This window comes from Macaca thibetana, chromosome 19 (assembly GCF_024542745.1).
Source record: "Macaca thibetana thibetana isolate TM-01 chromosome 19, ASM2454274v1, whole genome shotgun sequence".
Lineage (NCBI taxonomy): Eukaryota > Metazoa > Chordata > Mammalia > Primates > Cercopithecidae > Macaca > Macaca thibetana.
The window spans coordinates 1,349,733-1,368,301 of NC_065596.1; the positions used below are offsets into that span (position 1 = coordinate 1,349,733).

Below are 18,569 nucleotides of genomic sequence, written 5' to 3' on the forward strand. Positions count from 1 at the left end.
AAGTACCTGTGGGAACTGCCATCCTCTGTAACTATCATGTGGCCTTGGAGGGTTCAGATGGCCTGGCCTGGGGCTTGGTGGAGCTGTTTGAGGGTCAGCTGCTTTAGGCTCCCACTTTCTCCTCAATCAAAGTGGCTGCTTTTGTGTCTGTTTATGGTTTTAAAAACCTGATATATAGCCAGGCGCGGTGGTTCACACCTGTAATCCCAGCACTTTGGGAAGCTGAGGGGTGTGGATCACGAGGTCAGGAGTTCAAGACCAGCCTGAACATAGTGAAACCCCGTCTCTACTAAAAACACAAAAATTAGCCAGGCATGGCGGCACGCACCTGTAGTCCCAGCTCCTCGGGAGGCTGAGGCAGGAGAATCGCTTGAACCCGTAAGGCAGAGGTTGTGGTGATCTGAGATTGTGCCACTGCATTCCAGCCTGGGCAACAGAGCAAGGCTCCATCTAAAAATAAATAAATAAATAAAAATTTAAAAAAAAAAAAACCCTGATATATAAATAGAAAGTGCAGCTGGAGGTGCCAACGCTCAGGGTCTAGAGCTGTGCTTCATGGGCTTACTTGCTGGCGTGAGACCAGATGAACTCTGGGTGTGAGGCGGTTCCCACCCTCGACCTACAATCCCCACATCCTTTCCCAGGGCCTGAGTAACCAACACAAGGCAGTGCTAAAGAGCGGGTGAGTGACGGGCTGCAAGCCCATCCAGGAAGATTTGAATGCCATCTGGGCTGGGGGCTGTCAGGGTAGGGACTATGGCTGCCAGAAACCAGGACGGTCATAAAAGCTGAAATTTTAAAATAATCGTTATTATATATGTATTTATTTTTGAATAGCTATCTAGTCTATTATTTGAAATGCATGTGACCTTACACAGACGGTTAAAGGCAAATACCCTTTTGGGTGGGCCCAGCTCAGCTCTGGGAGGGAGCCCTGTCTGAAAAGGCTGCAACTTAGGCTGTTAGTCTTCATGCGGCCGAGCATCTGATCACATCTTCTGTCATTCAGGACCTGAGGGGGTGGGGTTTTACTTATTATCTAATCAGGGACGCTGGGCTGGGAACTGTCCAATCAGGAATGCAGGTAGAGCGGACAGGGCGGCTTCCGGGTTTGGCGGGGCCTTTGTCTCTCTCTGCAGCCGGAGCTCCAGGTTTTGCTTTCACTGCTCTGTGTCCTCTGTTTTTAGGGGCCGAGTCTCTGTGGCTCCGTGACGGGCAGGTATTGGAGATCCATATCTAAGACGCCAGGGTCCCCGGAAACCTAGAAATGGTGAGAATGCCGGGTCCGACATCCCGAGAGAGGGGAAGGGGCTATGGCGAGACGCAGACCTCGCCGCAGTCAGTTCCACAATCTGCGCCCTGAGTTCTCGCCCGGGTCAGCCTTAGTCCCCTTCGACCATAAGATGGCGGCTGCGCAGCCAGCCAGCCCCCCGGGCGTCCTGTCTCTTCCCTGGTCAGTGACTGCGTCCTGGTCTGCAGCTCTCTCTGGGCGGCTCCGCACCCGCAACGCCGGGTCTCTCCCGGATTGTGCAGGGACCATGGGAGGGTCGTCAGGGAAGAATCCAGACGGATGCCGGGTTCATGAGTGGGAAGAGCTTTGGCCCGTGGCATTCCCAGTTTCTCTTTCCTTCTATTAAAAAATGTATGGGAGTCAAAAGGGTTGGCGCGGTGGCTCATGCATGTAATCCCAGCACTTTGGGAGGCTGAGGCGGGCAGACCACGAGGCCAGGCTGTTCGAGGCAGCCTCCCGAGTAGTTGTAATTACAGATATGTGCCACCACGCCCGGCTAAATTGTTTTCTTTTCATATGGCCATTAGAAAAATAGATGAAGCAGTCATGGTCCCTACAATCCAGGAGCTTTTAGTGTAGACTAACAGCTGGATAATGGTTAAATTAAACATCATATAATTGGTACAATAAACAGATGTGTGCAGAAAACTTGGGCTGTATTTGTGCCACTTTCTTTATATAATTGTGACTTGTGATGTCATCACCTGAAGGGATATTTATTTCTTTTACCTTGTTAATACATATTTGTCTTTTAATAAAATTACCCTAGAAAACCTTTATAAATTTGTTTAAATTGCTTATTAGTATATGTTACATATAATTGATAGGGCAGTGTCTAAGAAAGGTTAAAATTATACGAACTCTGAGATTTAAGTTTTTTTTTAAGGTCATTTTAGGAAAAACAGAACTGGAAATATCCCAGTGGCATAGAGAACAGAATTCTACATAGAATCCACTCCCTGCCCCAGTTCTGCTCAGGTTCACCTTTTTGGAGGCCTTATATAGGTCTGGCCCTACCCTGAGGTGTTGCCTCATAGAACTGATTAGTGGAGATCAGAGTTTTGACTGGTGAATTCTGCTGCCTTTCTAGAGCTGGTGCTTACAATTCCCGAAACACAAAAGCAAATAAATTTTAAAAATAAAGTATATATTTTAGGGTTATAATTTTTTATTGAAACTAGTACTTGCATTCTATCTAGCAACTTGTTTTCTATTCCTACAGATCTAGGAGTTGCTCCACAAGTCACAAAAAAGTAAACATAAAGAATATAAATTTTTCTAAAATACATTAAATTCTTTCTGCATTTCTGTCTATATTTAGCTTTTATTGTTTATATTTAAAAAAAAATCAATGACAGAGAAACAGAAGAAATAAAAATGCTGGACTTTAAATCCTGGGAATTATTAAACAGTACCAGCTCCCAGGGTGTTATAAAAATTAAATTACATAATATGTTATCTCAGGCACAGTGCCCTGTAACATAATCTTTTTTCTTTTTACTTTTGTAGTATCTCAGCACTTTTAACTATAACTTTTTTTTTTTTTTTTTTTTTTTTTTTTTTTTTTTTTTTGAGACGGAGTCTTGCTCTGTCGCCCAGGCTGGAGTGCAGTGGCCGGATCTCAGCTCACTGCAAGCCCCGCCTCCCGGGTTCACGCTATTCTCCTGCCTCAGCCTCCCGAGTAGCTGGGACTACAGGCGCCCGCCACCTCGCCCGGCTAATTTTTTTTGTATTTTAGTAGAGACGGGGTTTCACCGTGTTAGCCAGGATGGTCTCCATCTCCTGAACTCGTGATCCGCCCGTCTCGGCCTCCCAAAGTGCTGGGATTACAGGCTTGAGCCACCGCGCCCGGCCTTAACTATAACTTTTATAAGCCGGTTGAGGTGGCTCATGCCTGTAATCCCAGCATTTTGGGAGGGCACGGCAAGTGGATCACGAGGTGAGGAGTTTGAGACCAGCCTGGCCAACATGGTGAAAGCCTGTCTCTACTAAAAATACAAACATTAGCCAGGTGTGGTGACGGACATCTGTAATCCCAGCTACTCTGGAGGCTGAGGTTGGAGAATTGCTTGAACCCATGAGACAGAGGTTGCAGTGAGCCAAGATCATGTCATGGCACGCCAGCTTGGGTGACAGAGCGAGACTGCAACTCAAAAAAAAAAAAAAAAAATTGAAAAATTTTTGTTATTTATTTCTAAGTATAGTCTTTTATAATATATATTTTTTTCTATTTTACTTTAAGTTTCGGGATACAAGTGCAGAACGTGTAGGTTTGTTACATAGGTATACATGTGTCATGGTGGATTGCTGTACTTATCAACCCATCATCTAGGTTTTAAGCCCGGCATGCATTAGCTATTTATCCTAATGCTGTTTCTCTCCTCGTCCCCCCACACCCCGACTGGCCCGGGTGTATGTGGTTTCTCTCCTTGTGTTTATGAGTGCTCGTTGTTCAGTTCTTACTAATGAGTGACAACATGCAGTGTTTGGTTTTCTGTTCCTGTGTTAGTTTTCTGAGGATAATAGCTTTCAGCTGCATCCATGTCCCTGCAAAATACATGATCTCATTCCTTTTTATGGCTGCATAGTATTCCATGGTTGTGTATGTACCACATTTTCTTTATCCATTCTATCATTGATGGGCATTTAGGTTGGTTCCATATCTTTGCTATTGTAAACAGTGATGCAATAAACATATTAGTCTTTCTAGTAGAATGATTTATATTCTTGTGAGTATATACTCAGGAATGGTATCACTGGGTCAAATGGTATTTCTGGTCCTAGATCCTTGAGGAATCACCGCACTGTCTTCCATAATGGTTGAACTAATTTACATTTCCACCAACATTGTAAAAGCATTCATATTTCTCCACAGCCTCACCAGCATTTATTGTTTCTTGACTTTTTAATAATTACCGTTCTGACTGGCAATTTATTTAGGTCTGGTGTTATAGATCTACTGTGACTTTCTTTTCTCATAGTTAGAGAATAGATCAGAGAATGTTCCTGTGTAAAAAAAATTATTTTATTGGATAATTTCAGTCATTTATGTAAGTCAGAACCAGTTCTCTTCACTTTCTTATTTTACCTTGAGTCAAATTATAAATTCTTTCCATGGCCACTTTGTAAATATGTATGTGTATGTGTGTGTGTGTTTTTCAGGAACCATTGAAATTTAGGGATGTGGCCGTAGAATTCTCTCTGGAGGAGTGGCAATGCCTGGACACTATACAGCAGAATTTATATAGGAATGTGATGTTAGAGAACTACAGAAACCTGGTCTTCTTGGGTGAGGATAACTTCAATACAGAATTCCTATTATATCCTAAAGATTTCATTTTTCTTTTTTGTGTAATGTTTTTAGGTAATTTATGCTTTGCATAAGTGAGTTTCAGATCCCTGTTTTTATAAAAATCTTAGGGTTTCATCTCTGTAGAAAAGAATTTCTTTAAGCTATTTCATCTTAACCTGAACTTTCTGCATTCCTGAGCTAATCTGTATTCTTCACTCTAGATTAGAGTGGTAATTCCAGAAGTTTAGTGGCATAAAATATTATTGCCCACACTTTAAAATCTAATTACCAACACTAATTTTTGATTTGTTGTACTGGACTGGACAGTGAAATTAAGAACTAACAAATTTAAAATATTTTCTAAATATTTAGAAATTTCTTTTGTAAATCAATATTTTGGAATTGATTTACAAGAATCTTCTATTTCACCCTCTTTACTGAGCACATTGCCATGTTGGTGATTAGAGAATATGAGCAAGATTTATGTTATTTATTTTCAATAAAACAGGTATTGCTGTCTCTAAGCCAGATCTGATCACCTGTCTGGAGCAAGAAAAAGAGCCTTGGACTAGAAAGAGACATAGGATGGTGGCCAAACCAGGTAGGTGAGAGTGAAAGTGAATACAACAGATAACATAGATGAACGGTTTAAAGGTCAAAGAAAAAGCTAGTCCTTAATAATGTGATTTGGGAAGCTATGTTCCAAAGGAAGTAGTTTCTGGAAAGCCTGGGTTTTTCTTTTCTTTTCTTTTTTTTTCCTTTGAGAGATGGAGTCTCACTCTGTCACCCAGGCTGGAGTGCAGTGGCACAGCCTCAATCTCAGCTCACTTCTGGAAAGCCCAAGTTTTTCTTTTCTTTTTTTTTTTTCTTTTGAGAGATGGAGTCTAGTTCTGTCACCCAGGCCGGAGTGCAGTGACACAGTTTCGGCTCACTGCAACCTCCACCTCCAGGGTTCAAGCGATTCTTCTGCCTCAGCTTCCCAAGTAGCTGGGACTACAGGTGTGCGTTACCATGCCCAGCTAATTTTTGTATTTTTTTTTTTTTAGTAGAGACGGGGTTTCACTGTGTGTTGGCCAGGCTGGTCTTGAACTCCTAACCTTAGGTGATCCACCCACCTTGGCCTCTGAAAGTGCTGGGATTACAGGCATGAGCCACAGCACCTGGCTGAGTTTTTCTATTTTGCTGTCACATAACAGCGTCTTCTATCTTATGCTTTTAAGTTCTCTTAGGACTCTGCTTTCCCTTCAGTGATCTGCCTTCTAATTTAGAGTGAGAGCCAAAGTCGTCTTAATGGCATATAAGAGACTGCAAAATCTGAGTGCTTTTCCATTGTTTTGGGGGACACACAGATATCTGCATAATTTTGAGAAACTCTATGTTAAACTATTTTTTAAGTTCTCTTTTTGCATCGCCTCTGCAATGTGTGAGAGTAGTAGGTTTTTGTTCATTTCTCTGCACATTCCATCCTGTTTGTATTACTATAGTCTTCAAATATAGTTTGAAATTATAAAGTATGATGTCGTTCAGCTTTGTTTTTATTTTCTCAAGAGTGCTTTCACTATTCAAAGTTTATTGTAGTTTCATATATAAATTTTAGACTTGTATTTTTCATTACTGTAAAACGCCACTGGAATTTTGATAGGGAGTTTATTGAATCTATAGATCAAGTGCCATTTTTTGAATCTATAGATCTAAGTGCCATTAACATGGCACTTTTTATTTTGAGACGAAGTCTCACTCTTTCGCCAGGCTGGAGTGCAGTGGCACAATCTTGGCTCACTGCAACCTCTCCCTTCCAGGTTCAAGCTATTATCCTGCCTCAGCCCCCCAAGTAGCTGGAAGTACAGGAGCTCACCACCACGCCCAGCTATTTTTTGTTTTAGTATACTAAGAGACAGAGTTTCACTATGTTGGCCAGGATGGTCTCCATCTCTTGACCTCGTGATCTGCCTGCCTCAGCCTCCCAAAGTGCTGGGATTACAGGCGTGAGCCACCACGCCTGGCCAACATGGCACTTTAGCAGTATTTATTCTTTCAATCTATAGACATGAAATATTTCCAATTTATTTGTGTCTTTTCTAATTTCTTTGATATATCTTTCATTGTAAAGATTTTCTACCTCTTTGATTACATTTCTTCTCAGAAATTTATTTTAATGCTGTCGTAAATAAGATTTTTTTTTTTTTTGAGACAAAGTCTCACTCTGTTGCCCAGGCTGGAGTACAGTGGTGCAATCTCGGCTCACTGCAACCTCTGCCTCCCAGGTTCAAGCGATTATCCTGCCTCAGCCTCCCAAATAGCTGGGACTACAGGCACGCACCACCATGCCTGGCTAATTTTTGTATTTTTAGTATAGATGGGTTTCAGTATGTTGACCAGGCTGGTCTCGAACTCCTGACCTTGTGATCCACCCGCCTCAGCCTCCCAAAGTGCTGGGATTACAGGCGTGAGCCACCATGCCTGGCCCTTGTCTTCAGTTTCAATGGCTCTTTTTCATTTTTTTGACTAATTCTTTTGCCACATACTTAATGTTCTTTGTTAAAATAGAAGCATTGACAATAGGCAAAATGCAGTTTTGTATTAGTGTCTTTAAACTTGAAAAAGCAAACACCTCTTCAAGTTTTTATAACCTGTTTTCAGAAGGTAAAGATCTTTTATTGGGCCCCCAGGGTCATGAGATGCCCTCTGGGTTTGTAGTGGAAAGGGGATGTAGCTTGGTCACAAGGCTGCTGGGTCTGCACTGGGGTCCACCTTCAGTTGGCTTCTTACAAGGGGTTTGGGTAGTTGTAATTCACATTTTATTTTTTGGACAGACTGAATTTCCCTCAAGACTTTGACCTGTAGGGCAGACACTAGGGCAGGTTTCTGCAGTCAGGTCTGTATATGGTAAGACTTATTTAAGAATGTGGATGAGTATGGCATTCACTGTATATCAGAGAGGATTTTTCCAGGTCACTGAGTGGGCTTTAACATAGACAGAACTGGCTGTGAACTGTGGCTCAGGTATCTGAAACTGAGTCATTGAACTGCTTCAGGGACCAAGGTCTGCAGGCCTGCTGCATGGCTATAAGTGGGTACCTTTCTCAAGGCCTCTGAAAGGGTGTGACCTCTTACAGACTGTGGCTGGGAAAAGTATGAGATGATTACAGGGTAATTTCAGAATTATCAGAAGACCAAGTTGGGTAGGCCATTTCCTGGTCTACACTGGAAAACAGGAGTTCTGTAGTTTGCCACCTGCCTTCTGAAAAGGAGCATTCCTCAGAATTGGGCATTAGCAGTTTCACAACTCCCTCCGTGGATCTCAAAGCTCTCCTAAAGGCACTTAATTTGGAGATTGGGTCTTGCTACATAACCCAGGCTGGTTTTGAAATCCTGGCCTGAAGCAATTTTCCAACCTCAGACTGGGTGCAGTGGCTCACGCCTGTAATCCCAGCACTTTGGGAGGCCGAAGTGGGCAGATCACGAGGTCAGGAGATAGAGACCATCCAGGCTCACATGATGAAACCCCATCTCTACAAAAAATACAAAAAAAAAAATTAGCCAGGCATGGTGGCAGGAGCCTGTAGTCCCAGCTACTCAGGAGGCTGAGGCAAGAGAATGGCATGAACCCGGGAGGCAGAGGTTGCAGTAAGCGGAGATCGTGCCACTGCACTCCAACCTGGGTGACAGAGCGAGACTCCGTCTCAAAAAAAAAAAAAAAATTGTCTCTAGTTTCTTTTAAATGCTTATTAAAAGTTTCTCATTAGTTTCTTTTAAATGCTTATTTATTAAAAATTTCTCATTAGAATCTTCTGTTTATGATTGCACTTCATTTTCTTTGAAATTTTACTGCTGTGGAGCACATGCCAGTTATTCAAAATACCTGCCTTCTGTGAGTACACAGTCACATATTACATTGATGTAGAGAATAGAGTTTGTTTTTGTTTTTGTTTCCTTTTTTTTTTTTTTTTTGAGACGGAGTCTTACTCTGTCTTCAGACTAGAGTACAATGGCGCAGTCTAGGGTCACTGCAACTTCTGCCTCCCAGGTTCAAGCGATTCTCCTGCCTCAGACTCCCGAGTAGCTAGGATTACAGCCATGTGCCAAACCGGCCGGCTAATTTTGTATTTTTAGTAGAGACGGGGTTTCACCATGTTGGTCAGGCTGGTCTTGAACTCCCAACCTCAAGTAATCCACCCGCCTCAGCCACCCAAAGTGCTGGGATTGCATGTGTAAGCCACCACACCCAGCCTATTTAGAGAAATTTTTAATGGTACATCAATATTGCAAACCACATTTTTTTTTTTTTTTTTTTTGGTGGAGTTTTGCTCTTATTGCACAGGCTGGAGTGCAATGGCGCAGTCTCGGCTCACTGCAACCTCCTCCTGCCAGGTTCAAGCAATTCTCCTGCCTCAGCCTCCCTAGTAGCTGGGATTATAGGCATATGCCACCATGCCTGGCTGATTTTGTACTTTTTTTTCAGTAGAGATGGGGTTTCTCCATTTTGGTCAGGCTGGTCTTGAACTGCCAACCTCAGATGATCCACCTACCTCAGCCTCCCAAAGTGCTGGGATTACAGGTGTGAGCCACTGCGCCTGGCCTTTTTTTTTTTTTTTTTTTTTTTTTTTTTTTTTTTTTGGAGATGCAGTCTCACTCTGTTGCCTAGGCTGAAGTGCAGTGGAGTGATTTCAGCTCACTGCAACCTCTGCCTCCCATGTTCAAGGGATCCTACCACTTCAGCCTCCGGAGTACCTGGGACTACAGGCACATGCCACAAGGCCTGGCTAATTTTCATATTTTTAGTAGAGATGGGGTTTCCCTGTGTTGGCCAGGCTGGTCTCCTACTTCTGAGGTCAGATTTGTCCACCTCAGCCTCCCTAAGTGCTGGGATTACAGGCATGAGCCACCACACCTGGCTGCAAACCGTATTTTGAGTAAACGTTTCTCTCATTATTTTCCAGTTCATACTAGTGTGTTTTTTTAGTGTAGGTTTCTTAATATTAGTTTCTTGTGCTTTTTAATTTTACATATGTATTATAATTTCAGACAATTTGCAATTCTGTTTGTACATTTTAAGTCAATGTGGGATTTACTTCAGAGATACATCAGCCATATGTCTATCACAATGACAGTATATATATTTGTGTGTTTATCTATAAATATAACCACAATTTTGGTTATGACTTATCTTGTATATATTCTTTCTTAGTTGATTTTTTCTTTTTCTTTTTCTTTGTTTTTTTTGAGATGGAGTCTTACTCTGTCTCCCAGGCTGGAGTGCAATGGCATGATCTCGGCTAACTGCAACCTCTGCCTCCCAAGTTCAAGCAATTCTCCAGTCTCAGCCACCCAAGTAGCTGGGATTACAGGTGCATGTCACCACACCCAGATAATTTTTGCATTTTTAGTAGAGATGGGGTTTCACATGTTGGCCAGGCTCGTCTCAAACTTCCGACCTCAGGTGATCCGCTCACCTCGGTCTCCCAAAGTGCTGAGATTACTGGCATGAGCCACTGTGCCTGGCCCACCCCCTTGCCACTTTTTTTTTTCTTAATTTTCAGTGGTTGTTTTATCTTGTCTAATTGAGTAGTCATGGAAATAGTTTTATTTTCACCATGTGTTTAATGATGAATATATATTTGCTCTGTGTGAAAGAAATACTTTTGTGATTTGAAGATAATTTATGAAAAGATTTATGATTCTGTATTTTTTCAGATTTATTTTGAGAAAAATTAATTGTAAAAACACATAACATAAAATTTACCATCTTAAGTCTATTGAAGTGTACATTTCAGGGCCAGGCATGGTTGTGGCTTACATGTGTAATCCCAGAATTTGGGGATGTTAAGGCAGGAGGATTGCTTGATCCCAAAAGTTTGAGACCAGCCTGGGCAACATATGGAGATTCCCTCTCTACAATTTTTTTTTTTTTTTTTAAACCCAGGCATGGTTGGGTGCAACTGTGGTCCCAGCTCTTTGAAAGATTGAGAGAGGAAGATTACTTGAGTCTGGGAATTTGAGGCTACACTTACCCATAATTCTGCCACTGCACTCTGCCTTGCATGACAGAATGAGACCCTGTCTCAAAAAAAAGCTGTACATATCAGGCATGTTAAGTATATTCACATTGTTATGCAAAAGACTTCTGAAAATTTTACATCTTGTAAAACTAAAACTCAATATCCATTAAGTAACAGCTGAACATTTTACCCTTTCTCCAGCCCTTGACAAATATCCTTCTACTTTCTGTTTTTATGAGTGTGACTACTTAAGATATCTCCTATAAATGAGATCATATAGTATCCATCATTTTGTTACTGGCTTATTTCAGGTGACATAATATTGTCAAAATTTGTCTTAAAGTGTGTCAAGATTTTTTTTAGGGCTGAATAATATTCCACTGTACTTATATGTTACATTTGTTGATGTATTTATAAGTCAAGAAAGGGTAGCTTCAGTCTTTTGGGTTTTGTGAATACTGGTACAGTAAACATCAGTGTTCAGATATGCCTTCTAGGTCCTACATTGCAGAGTTTGCATATCGATTTACAAATTGAATTGTATTTAATAATTCCATTTTTTTTTTTTTTTTTTTTTTTGAGACAGAGTCTCGCTCTGTCACCCAGGCTGGAGTGCAGTGGCCGGATCTCAGCTCACTGCAAGCTCCACCTCCCGGGTTCATGCCATTCTCCTGCCTCAGCCTCCCGAGTAGCTGGGACTACAGGCGCCTGCCACCTCGCCCGGCTAAGTTTTTGTATTTTTAGTAGAGACGGGGTTTCACTGTGTTAGCCAGGATGGTCTCAATCTCCTGACCTCGTGATCCGCTCGTCTCGGCCTCCCAAAGTGCTGGGATTACAGGCTTGAGCCACCGCGCCCGGCCCAGATTTAATGTTTTTAAAAAATTGATAGTGGCCATTCTAATTGGTTTGAGTTGATTTTTTCACGTGATTTTTATGCATTTCTGTACAAATGTAATTTCCTGTGTCCTTTCAAACGCTTTTTCCCATTTTTGTATTTTTTTGATGAAAACGAATTTCAATTATTAGTCCATTTAAGACTTGTTTATATATTCTCAGTATTAACTGCCATAGACCTTGCTTGACTGAACAAAGGAGGATGAATGCGGGAATAAAGACAAAAACAAAAGAGTATATTTGGAAGAAGGGGTCAGGGGGCTCCTTGCTTCTAGTGAACAAGGGTCCTGAACTTCCATAGCCCTTGGTATTTATTGAGTAAGAGAGAGAGGGAGAAGGGAGAAGGGGGTGGTTGTCAGTCACTTAGGGCAGGCTTGCACGACTGCATTCTTTGAACAGTAGTCTCCAGATATTCCAGTAGATAACCTCAAGGAGCACGGCACGGCACCAGGGAGTGACTGCCCTCAGCAAACCTTCTGGTGGCAGGCACAGATGTGAATTTGCCTACATCCTGCACTCATGATAAACAGTTTGCTGTTTGATCACATAGCCTTCAGTGGAATGCTGAGTTGGTCATGACCCTCGGGCCTTTAGCTCCCTACAGTTAACTCTTATCACATATAATTTGCAAATATTTTTGCTTATTTTCTACAAGGTATTATCACTCTAATGTTTTTTTGATGTGTGGAAATTTTGAAGTGTAGTGTAGTTACTTTTTTCTTTGTTGTTCATGCATTTAATGTCATATCAAAAAAAAATGGTGCCAAGACCAACATCACGTCATTTCTCTTTCTTTCCTAAGAGATTTGTTAGTAATTTTTATATGTTTAAGTATTTTATTTAAAATATTTTTTGTATATGATACAAAGAAAGAATCCAGCTTTATCAGTGTTGGTGTCCAGTTTTCAACATGATTTTTTGAAGAGATTGTCTTTTCTCTATTGTGTGCTCATGGCAACGTTGTAAAAGATTATTTAATCATATACCGAAGAGTGTATTTCTGGGCTGTCTATTCTGTTTTTTCATCTGTTTATCTGTGTTTGTGTCAGTACCACCTTATATTTGTAGCTATTAATATATTTTAAAATCCAGATATATAACACCTCCTTGTTCTTTTTCATGAGTGTTTGGCTCTAGTTTATAATCAAATTAAAAAATTTTAAACAATATTCTTGTAAAAATTGTGCTTTGGGGATTTTTATAGAAATTATATTGAATGTATTCATCACCGTAAGTTGTATAGACATCTTTGAAAAATTAAATTTTTGGACCCTTGAGTAAAACTATGTTGAAGAGTATGTGTTATTTTCATATATATTTGGATGTGCCAGTTTTACTTGTGCTCTCAATTTCCAGTTTCATTCAGTTTTAGTCAGAAAACATTCGGTGTATAATTTTTATTTTCTTGCATTTATTTGTTGTTGTTGTTGTCAATTTGAGACAGGATCTCTTTCTGTTACCGAGACTGGAGTGCAGTTACTGCAGCCTCAACCTTCGGGGCTCAAGTGCTCCTTTCACCTCAGCCTCCTGAGTAGCTGGGACTACAGAGATACACTACCATGCCTGGCTAATTTATTGATTATTTGTAGGGACAGAGTACTACTATGTTGCCTAGGCTGGTCTCAAACTTCTGACCCGAAGAGATCCTCCCATCTTGGTCTCCCAAAGTGTTGAAATTATAGGCATGAGCCACAGCACCCACCTGGTATTCTTAATAAGACTTGTTGTGTATCCTAACAGAATACACCAGGTGCAAATAAGAATATTGTGTATTTTCTTGCTTTTAACTGGAAATTTTTTACATGTCTGTCAAGACTTGTTGGTCTATGATATAACCTAAATGTTCACAATCCCCAAATATTATGCTGCAATGCAGTCCTCAATGTTGGATGCAGAACCTGGTGGGAGGTGTTACGGCTTGACATCAACCTCTTGGTAAACAAAAACTTTACCCTCTGTTAATTTAAATGAGAACTGGTTCATTATTTCACACTTGCTCTGTCCCTTGCCATGTGGTATGTTCAGTTACTCTTTGCATTTCACCATGATTGTAAGCTTTGTGAAACCCTCACCAGAAGCCAACGTTGGCACACACTTCTTGTACAGTCTGCCAAAGTGTGTACCAAATAACTTTTTTTCTTTTTTTCTTTCCTTTTTTTCTTTTTTTCTTTTTTTTTTTTTTTGAGACATAGTCTCACTCTGTCACCTAGGCTGGACTGCAGTGGCACAATCTTGGCTCACTGCAGCCTCTGCCTCACTGGTTCAAGTGATTCTCCTGCCTCAGCCTCCTGAGTAGCTGGGATTACAGGCATGCACCACCATGCCTGGCTAATTTTGTATTTTTAGTAGAGACAGGGTTTCACCATGTTGGTCAGGCTGGTCTCAAACTCCTGACCTCAGTTGATTCGCCTGTCTTGGCCTCCCAAAGTGCTGTGATTACAGGCATGAGCCACCGTGTCCTGCCAACCTTTTTTCTTTATAAATTATCTGCTCTCAGGTGTACGTCTATATGCAAAATAATTGAAGTTGGCAATTTACTTTTAAAGGTATTATGTTATATTGGGGAGCAGAAAGATCTGTGTTGGGTAAATGTAACAGACTTTTCTTTCTATGTGGCTCTTTGCATTCTGCTCACACACTTAACTAATTTATAAATTTTCCACAAATGTATTTTGGTCAATGTGGTTTTGTTACATTTATATTTCTATTAAGAAATTAGGGCCTTTGGGCTGGGCACGGTGGCTCATGCCTGTAATCCCAGCATTTTGGGAGGCTGAGGTGGGCAGATCACGAGGTCAGGAATTTGAGACCAGCCTGGCCAACATGGTGAAACCCCATTTCTACTAAAAATACAAAAATTAGCTGGGCATGGTGGTGCATGCCTGTAATCCTAGCTACTCAGGAGGCTGAGGCAAAAGAATTGCTTGAATCTGGGAGGCAGAGGTTGCAGTGAGCTGAGATCACGCTGCTGCAGACCAACCCAAGTGACAGATTGAGACTCCATCTCAGAAAAAAAAAAAAAAGAAGAAATTAGGGCCTTTGGTATTTTGCTATGCCATCTTGCTTGTGTAATTTGTATAATGGTATAGGTTGGATTTGTAAAGTATATTTAGAGTCTGTCAAGTGAAGTCGTTTGTTATTTTTATTTCTTTCAGTTACTTGTTCTCATTTTGCCCAAGACTTTTCACCAGAGCAGAACATAAAAGATTCTTTCCAAAAAGTGACACTGAGAAGACATGGAAAATGTGAACATGAGAATTTACAGTTAAGAAAATGTGGTAAAAGTGTGGATGAGTGCAAGGTGCAAAAAGGAGGTTACAATGGACTTAACCAATGTTTGCCAGCTACCCAGAGCAAACTATTTCATTGTGATGAATATATGAAAATCTTTCATAAATTTTCAAATTTAAATGGACATAAGATAAGACACACTGGAAAAAAACCTTTTAAATGTAAAGAATTTGGCAAATCATTTTGCATGTTTTCAAACCTAACTCAACGTAAAATAACTTGTACTAGAGTAAATTTCTACAAATGTGAAGACTGTGGAAAAGCCTTTAATGGATCCTTAATCTTTACTAAACATAAAAGAATTCATAATGGAGAGAAACCGTACAAATGTGAAGAATGTGGCAAAGCCTTTAACCTGTCATCACACATTACAACACATAAAATAATTCATACTGGAGAGAATCCCTACAAACATGAAGAATGTGACAAAGCCTTTAATCAGTCCTCAACCCTTACTACACATAAGATAATTCATACTAGAGAGAAACTCAATGAATATAAGGAATATGGCAAAGCTTTCAACCAGCCCTCACACCTCACCAGACATAAGATAATTCATACTGGAGAGAAAGCCTACAAATGTGAAGAATGTGGTAAAGCCTTTAACCAGTCCTCACACCTTACCAGACATAAGATAATTCATACTGGAGAGAAGCCCTACAAATGTGAAGAATGTGGCAAAGCCTTTAGACAGTCCTCACACCTTACTACACATAAGATGATTCATACTGGAGAGAAACCCTACAAATGTGAAGAATGTGGCAAAGCTTTTAACAAGTCTTCACACCTTACTAGACATAAGAGCATTCATGCTGGAGAGAAACCCTACCAATGTGAAAAATGTGGCAAAACTTCTAACCAATCCTCAAACCTTACTGAACATAAGAATATTCATACTGAAGAGAAACCATACAAATGTGAAGAATGTGGCAAAGCCTTTAAGCAGTTCTCAAACCTTACTACACATAAAAGAATTCATACTGGAGAGAAACCCTACAAATGTGAAGAATGTGGCAAAGCTTTTAACCAGTCCTCAATTCTTACTACACATAAGAGAATTCATACTGGAGAGAAATCCTACAAATGTGAAGAATGTGGCAAAGCTTTCTATCGATCCTCAAAACTTACTGAACATAAGAAAATTCATACTAGAGAGAAACGCTACACATGTGAAGAATGTGGCAAAGCCTTTAACCATTCCTCACACCTTACTACACATAAAGTAATTCATACTGGAGAGAAATTCTACCAATGTGAAGAATGTGGTAAAGCCTTTAACCAGTCCTCACACCTTACTAGACATAAGAGAATTCATACTGGAGAGAAACCCTACCAATGTGAAAAATGTGGCAAAGCTTTTAACCAGTCCTCAAATCTTACTGTACATAAGAAAATTCATACTGGTGAGAAACTCTACAAACCTAAAAGATGTAACAGTGGTTTTGAAAACACCTCAAATTTTTCTAAACATAAAAGAAATTATACTGGAGAGAAATCTTAGAAATCTGAAGAATGTAACAAAACCTTTAAAGGTTGTCACACTTCATTGTACATAAGATAATTCATGCTAAAAACCGTAGTGTGAAGAATGTGGCAAAACTTGTAACCAATGCTCACACTTTATTGCACAGGAAACGATTTGTACTAGAAAAAAAATGTCAAATATACAGAATGTGAAAAAGCCATTAATACCTGTTCACATCTCAGCATCAGAGAGTTCATACTTAATAAAAGCATTATACATGCAATTACGTCAAAAGTCTTTCAGAAAATATAAGCCTCTAAAGTGAAGAGTATTCATTTTGACGACATACATTATGAACATAAAGCGGGTTGTAGTTAGGCAGGAATTCAGACCCAACATGGCGATATCACCTGGCATGGCAGGCCCTCTGTTAGGACTCCCTGCCCTTCACTTCCTGCTAAGACTCAGGGTGCAAAAAAAGCCCGCACCCGCCAAAGAACCCCCGCTCTGCGTCAGCTCCTGAACATGTTATTCCCCAGAAATCGAAACCTACCTCAAGAAAGCTGAAACCTACAAACCCCGCCTACCTCACCCTACAAAAGGCCCCGGATACTCGCCCCAAGCGCGACTTCCTCGGCCCTCCTGCTAGAGGACTGGTTAACCTCTCCCATGAGCCCAATAAAGGCTGCCTTTGTTCTCATATGCCTGGTGTCTTCTTGCTTGGCTCCCTCATTTACATTACATTGCTGCTGAAAGCCTGGGAGGAAGCTTCCCCCAGTCCCCCGCCTGTCCGGGTAGGCTCTCCTCTCCTCTGAGCCGGGACCTCCTCTCTGCGCCGGGAGCCGTTTTCACCAAAATCAAGACTTGATTCGATCACTGCTGGGTAAGTTTTCCCCTGTCCTTCAGGCACCCTCCGGGAATCCCTGTCTGAAACGCGCGGCCACGTCAGGGGCTCCCTCCGGTCAACTGTGACCTCGGCACCGGGGACTAGGAGACGTCCAACCTCCCCGGAAGCCACCATAGCCGCACTCCATGTGGCAGTGAGAGGACGCTCCTGCTGCCTCCGGACTGCCTGCCTCAGGACCATGAGGGCTGCCCAGTCCAAACCAGACCCAAAATGCCCTCTGGGGTGCCTCTTGGCTAATTTCTAGACTTTAGGTCTCAGCCAAGACCTAAAAGGAAAGCCGCTTATTTTCTTCTGCACAGTGGCATGGCCGCAGTATAAATTGGATAACTAGTCTCAGTGGCCTGCAGAGGGCACTCTAGACTTTACCATTCTCACGGATCTGACCAACTTCTGCAAGAGACTAGGCAAATGGTCTGAAGTACCCTGTGTTCAGGCCTTTTGGGACTTGCGTTCACACCCGGTCATCTGGGCCCGATGTTCGTTGCCCCAGGTCTTGCTGGTGAAATCTACTCCCTCAAGCAAGGAGAAGGACAATTCTTCCTCCTCCTCTTAGCCTCCTGATACTCTTTCCCTGCCCCCTCTTCGGTCCCCCGCCCAACCTCCCCCTTACCCTGACCCCTCTTCTCCGTCCTCGTCGGCACCACCACTTCCCCCCACCCCTCCTGTGTCCCCACCAAACCTGACAGACCCTGTCTCTCCTACCTCCTCCTCCTCCTCCTCCTCCTCGCCAGTCTCAGCTCATATCTAGTCCAGGAGTGACCTCCTGTGCCCCTTGCAGGAAGTGGCAGGCGCGGAAGGAGTGGTCTGGGTCCATGTGCCAGTTCTCGCTGGCAGACCTGTCTACAGTTGAAGAGTGTGCAGGCTCAACCCTACCCATTGATTTTATACAATTATTTGACTGGAAAATAAGTATTTTGATAATTTACTCTAAATCAAGACACTAGATTTGCAATCTGCAGTCTTTCAATATTAGAGCAAGTCAGAGGGCCAGACGCGGTGGTTCATGCCTGTAATCCCAGCACTTTGGGAGGCCAAGGTGGGTTGATCACAAGGTCAGGAGTTCGAGACCACTTTGGCCAATATGGTGAAACCCCGTCTCTACGAAAACTACAAAAATTAGCCGGGCATGGTGGTGTGCGCCTGTAATCCCAGCTACTCGGGAGGCTGAGGCAGAAGAACTGCTTGAACCCAAGAGGCAGAGGTTGCAGCACTACTGCACTCCAGCCGGAACAACAGAGCAAGACTCTGTCTCAAAAAAAAAAAAAAAAAAGAAGCAAATCAGGGAAGGGCAATGTGTGTATATAGTATGCATTTTCCTACCTGTCAAAATTCTCCTTGTATTGCCTTGACTACTTTAGTAAGCCACTTACTAAAATCCTTTAGCCAGGATTCTAAATTTCAAAATGTCAAAAACATACTGATTGAGAAAA

At 41.7% G+C, this 18,569-nt stretch overlaps 2 protein-coding genes across 2 annotated transcripts in view; both read left to right on the forward strand.

The window, feature by feature from the left end:
* LOC126942233 (zinc finger protein 675) overlaps positions 1-18,569 on the forward strand; it is a 328,161-nt gene that overhangs the window by 254,635 nt on the left and 54,957 nt on the right. The gene's annotated exons all lie outside the window — the stretch shown is intronic.
* LOC126942228 (zinc finger protein 681) lies at positions 1,136-17,029 on the forward strand. The gene is made up of 4 exons (XM_050769583.1): positions 1,136-1,270; positions 4,454-4,580; positions 5,092-5,184; positions 14,632-17,029. Exons 1-4 carry the CDS (start codon positions 1,268-1,270, stop codon positions 16,266-16,268), a joined length of 1,860 nt encoding a protein of 619 aa, XP_050625540.1. The 5' UTR covers positions 1,136-1,267; the 3' UTR covers positions 16,269-17,029.

Bases quoted from the DNA above. Each gene is read 5' to 3' on its own strand.
- LOC126942228 (XM_050769583.1), top strand. The intron at 4,581-5,091 runs GTGAGGATAACT...TCAATAAAACAG, and splicing joins CAGAAACCTGGTCTTCTTGG to GTATTGCTGTCTCTAAGCCA. The intron at 5,185-14,631 runs GTAGGTGAGAGT...TATTTCTTTCAG, and splicing joins TAGGATGGTGGCCAAACCAG to TTACTTGTTCTCATTTTGCC.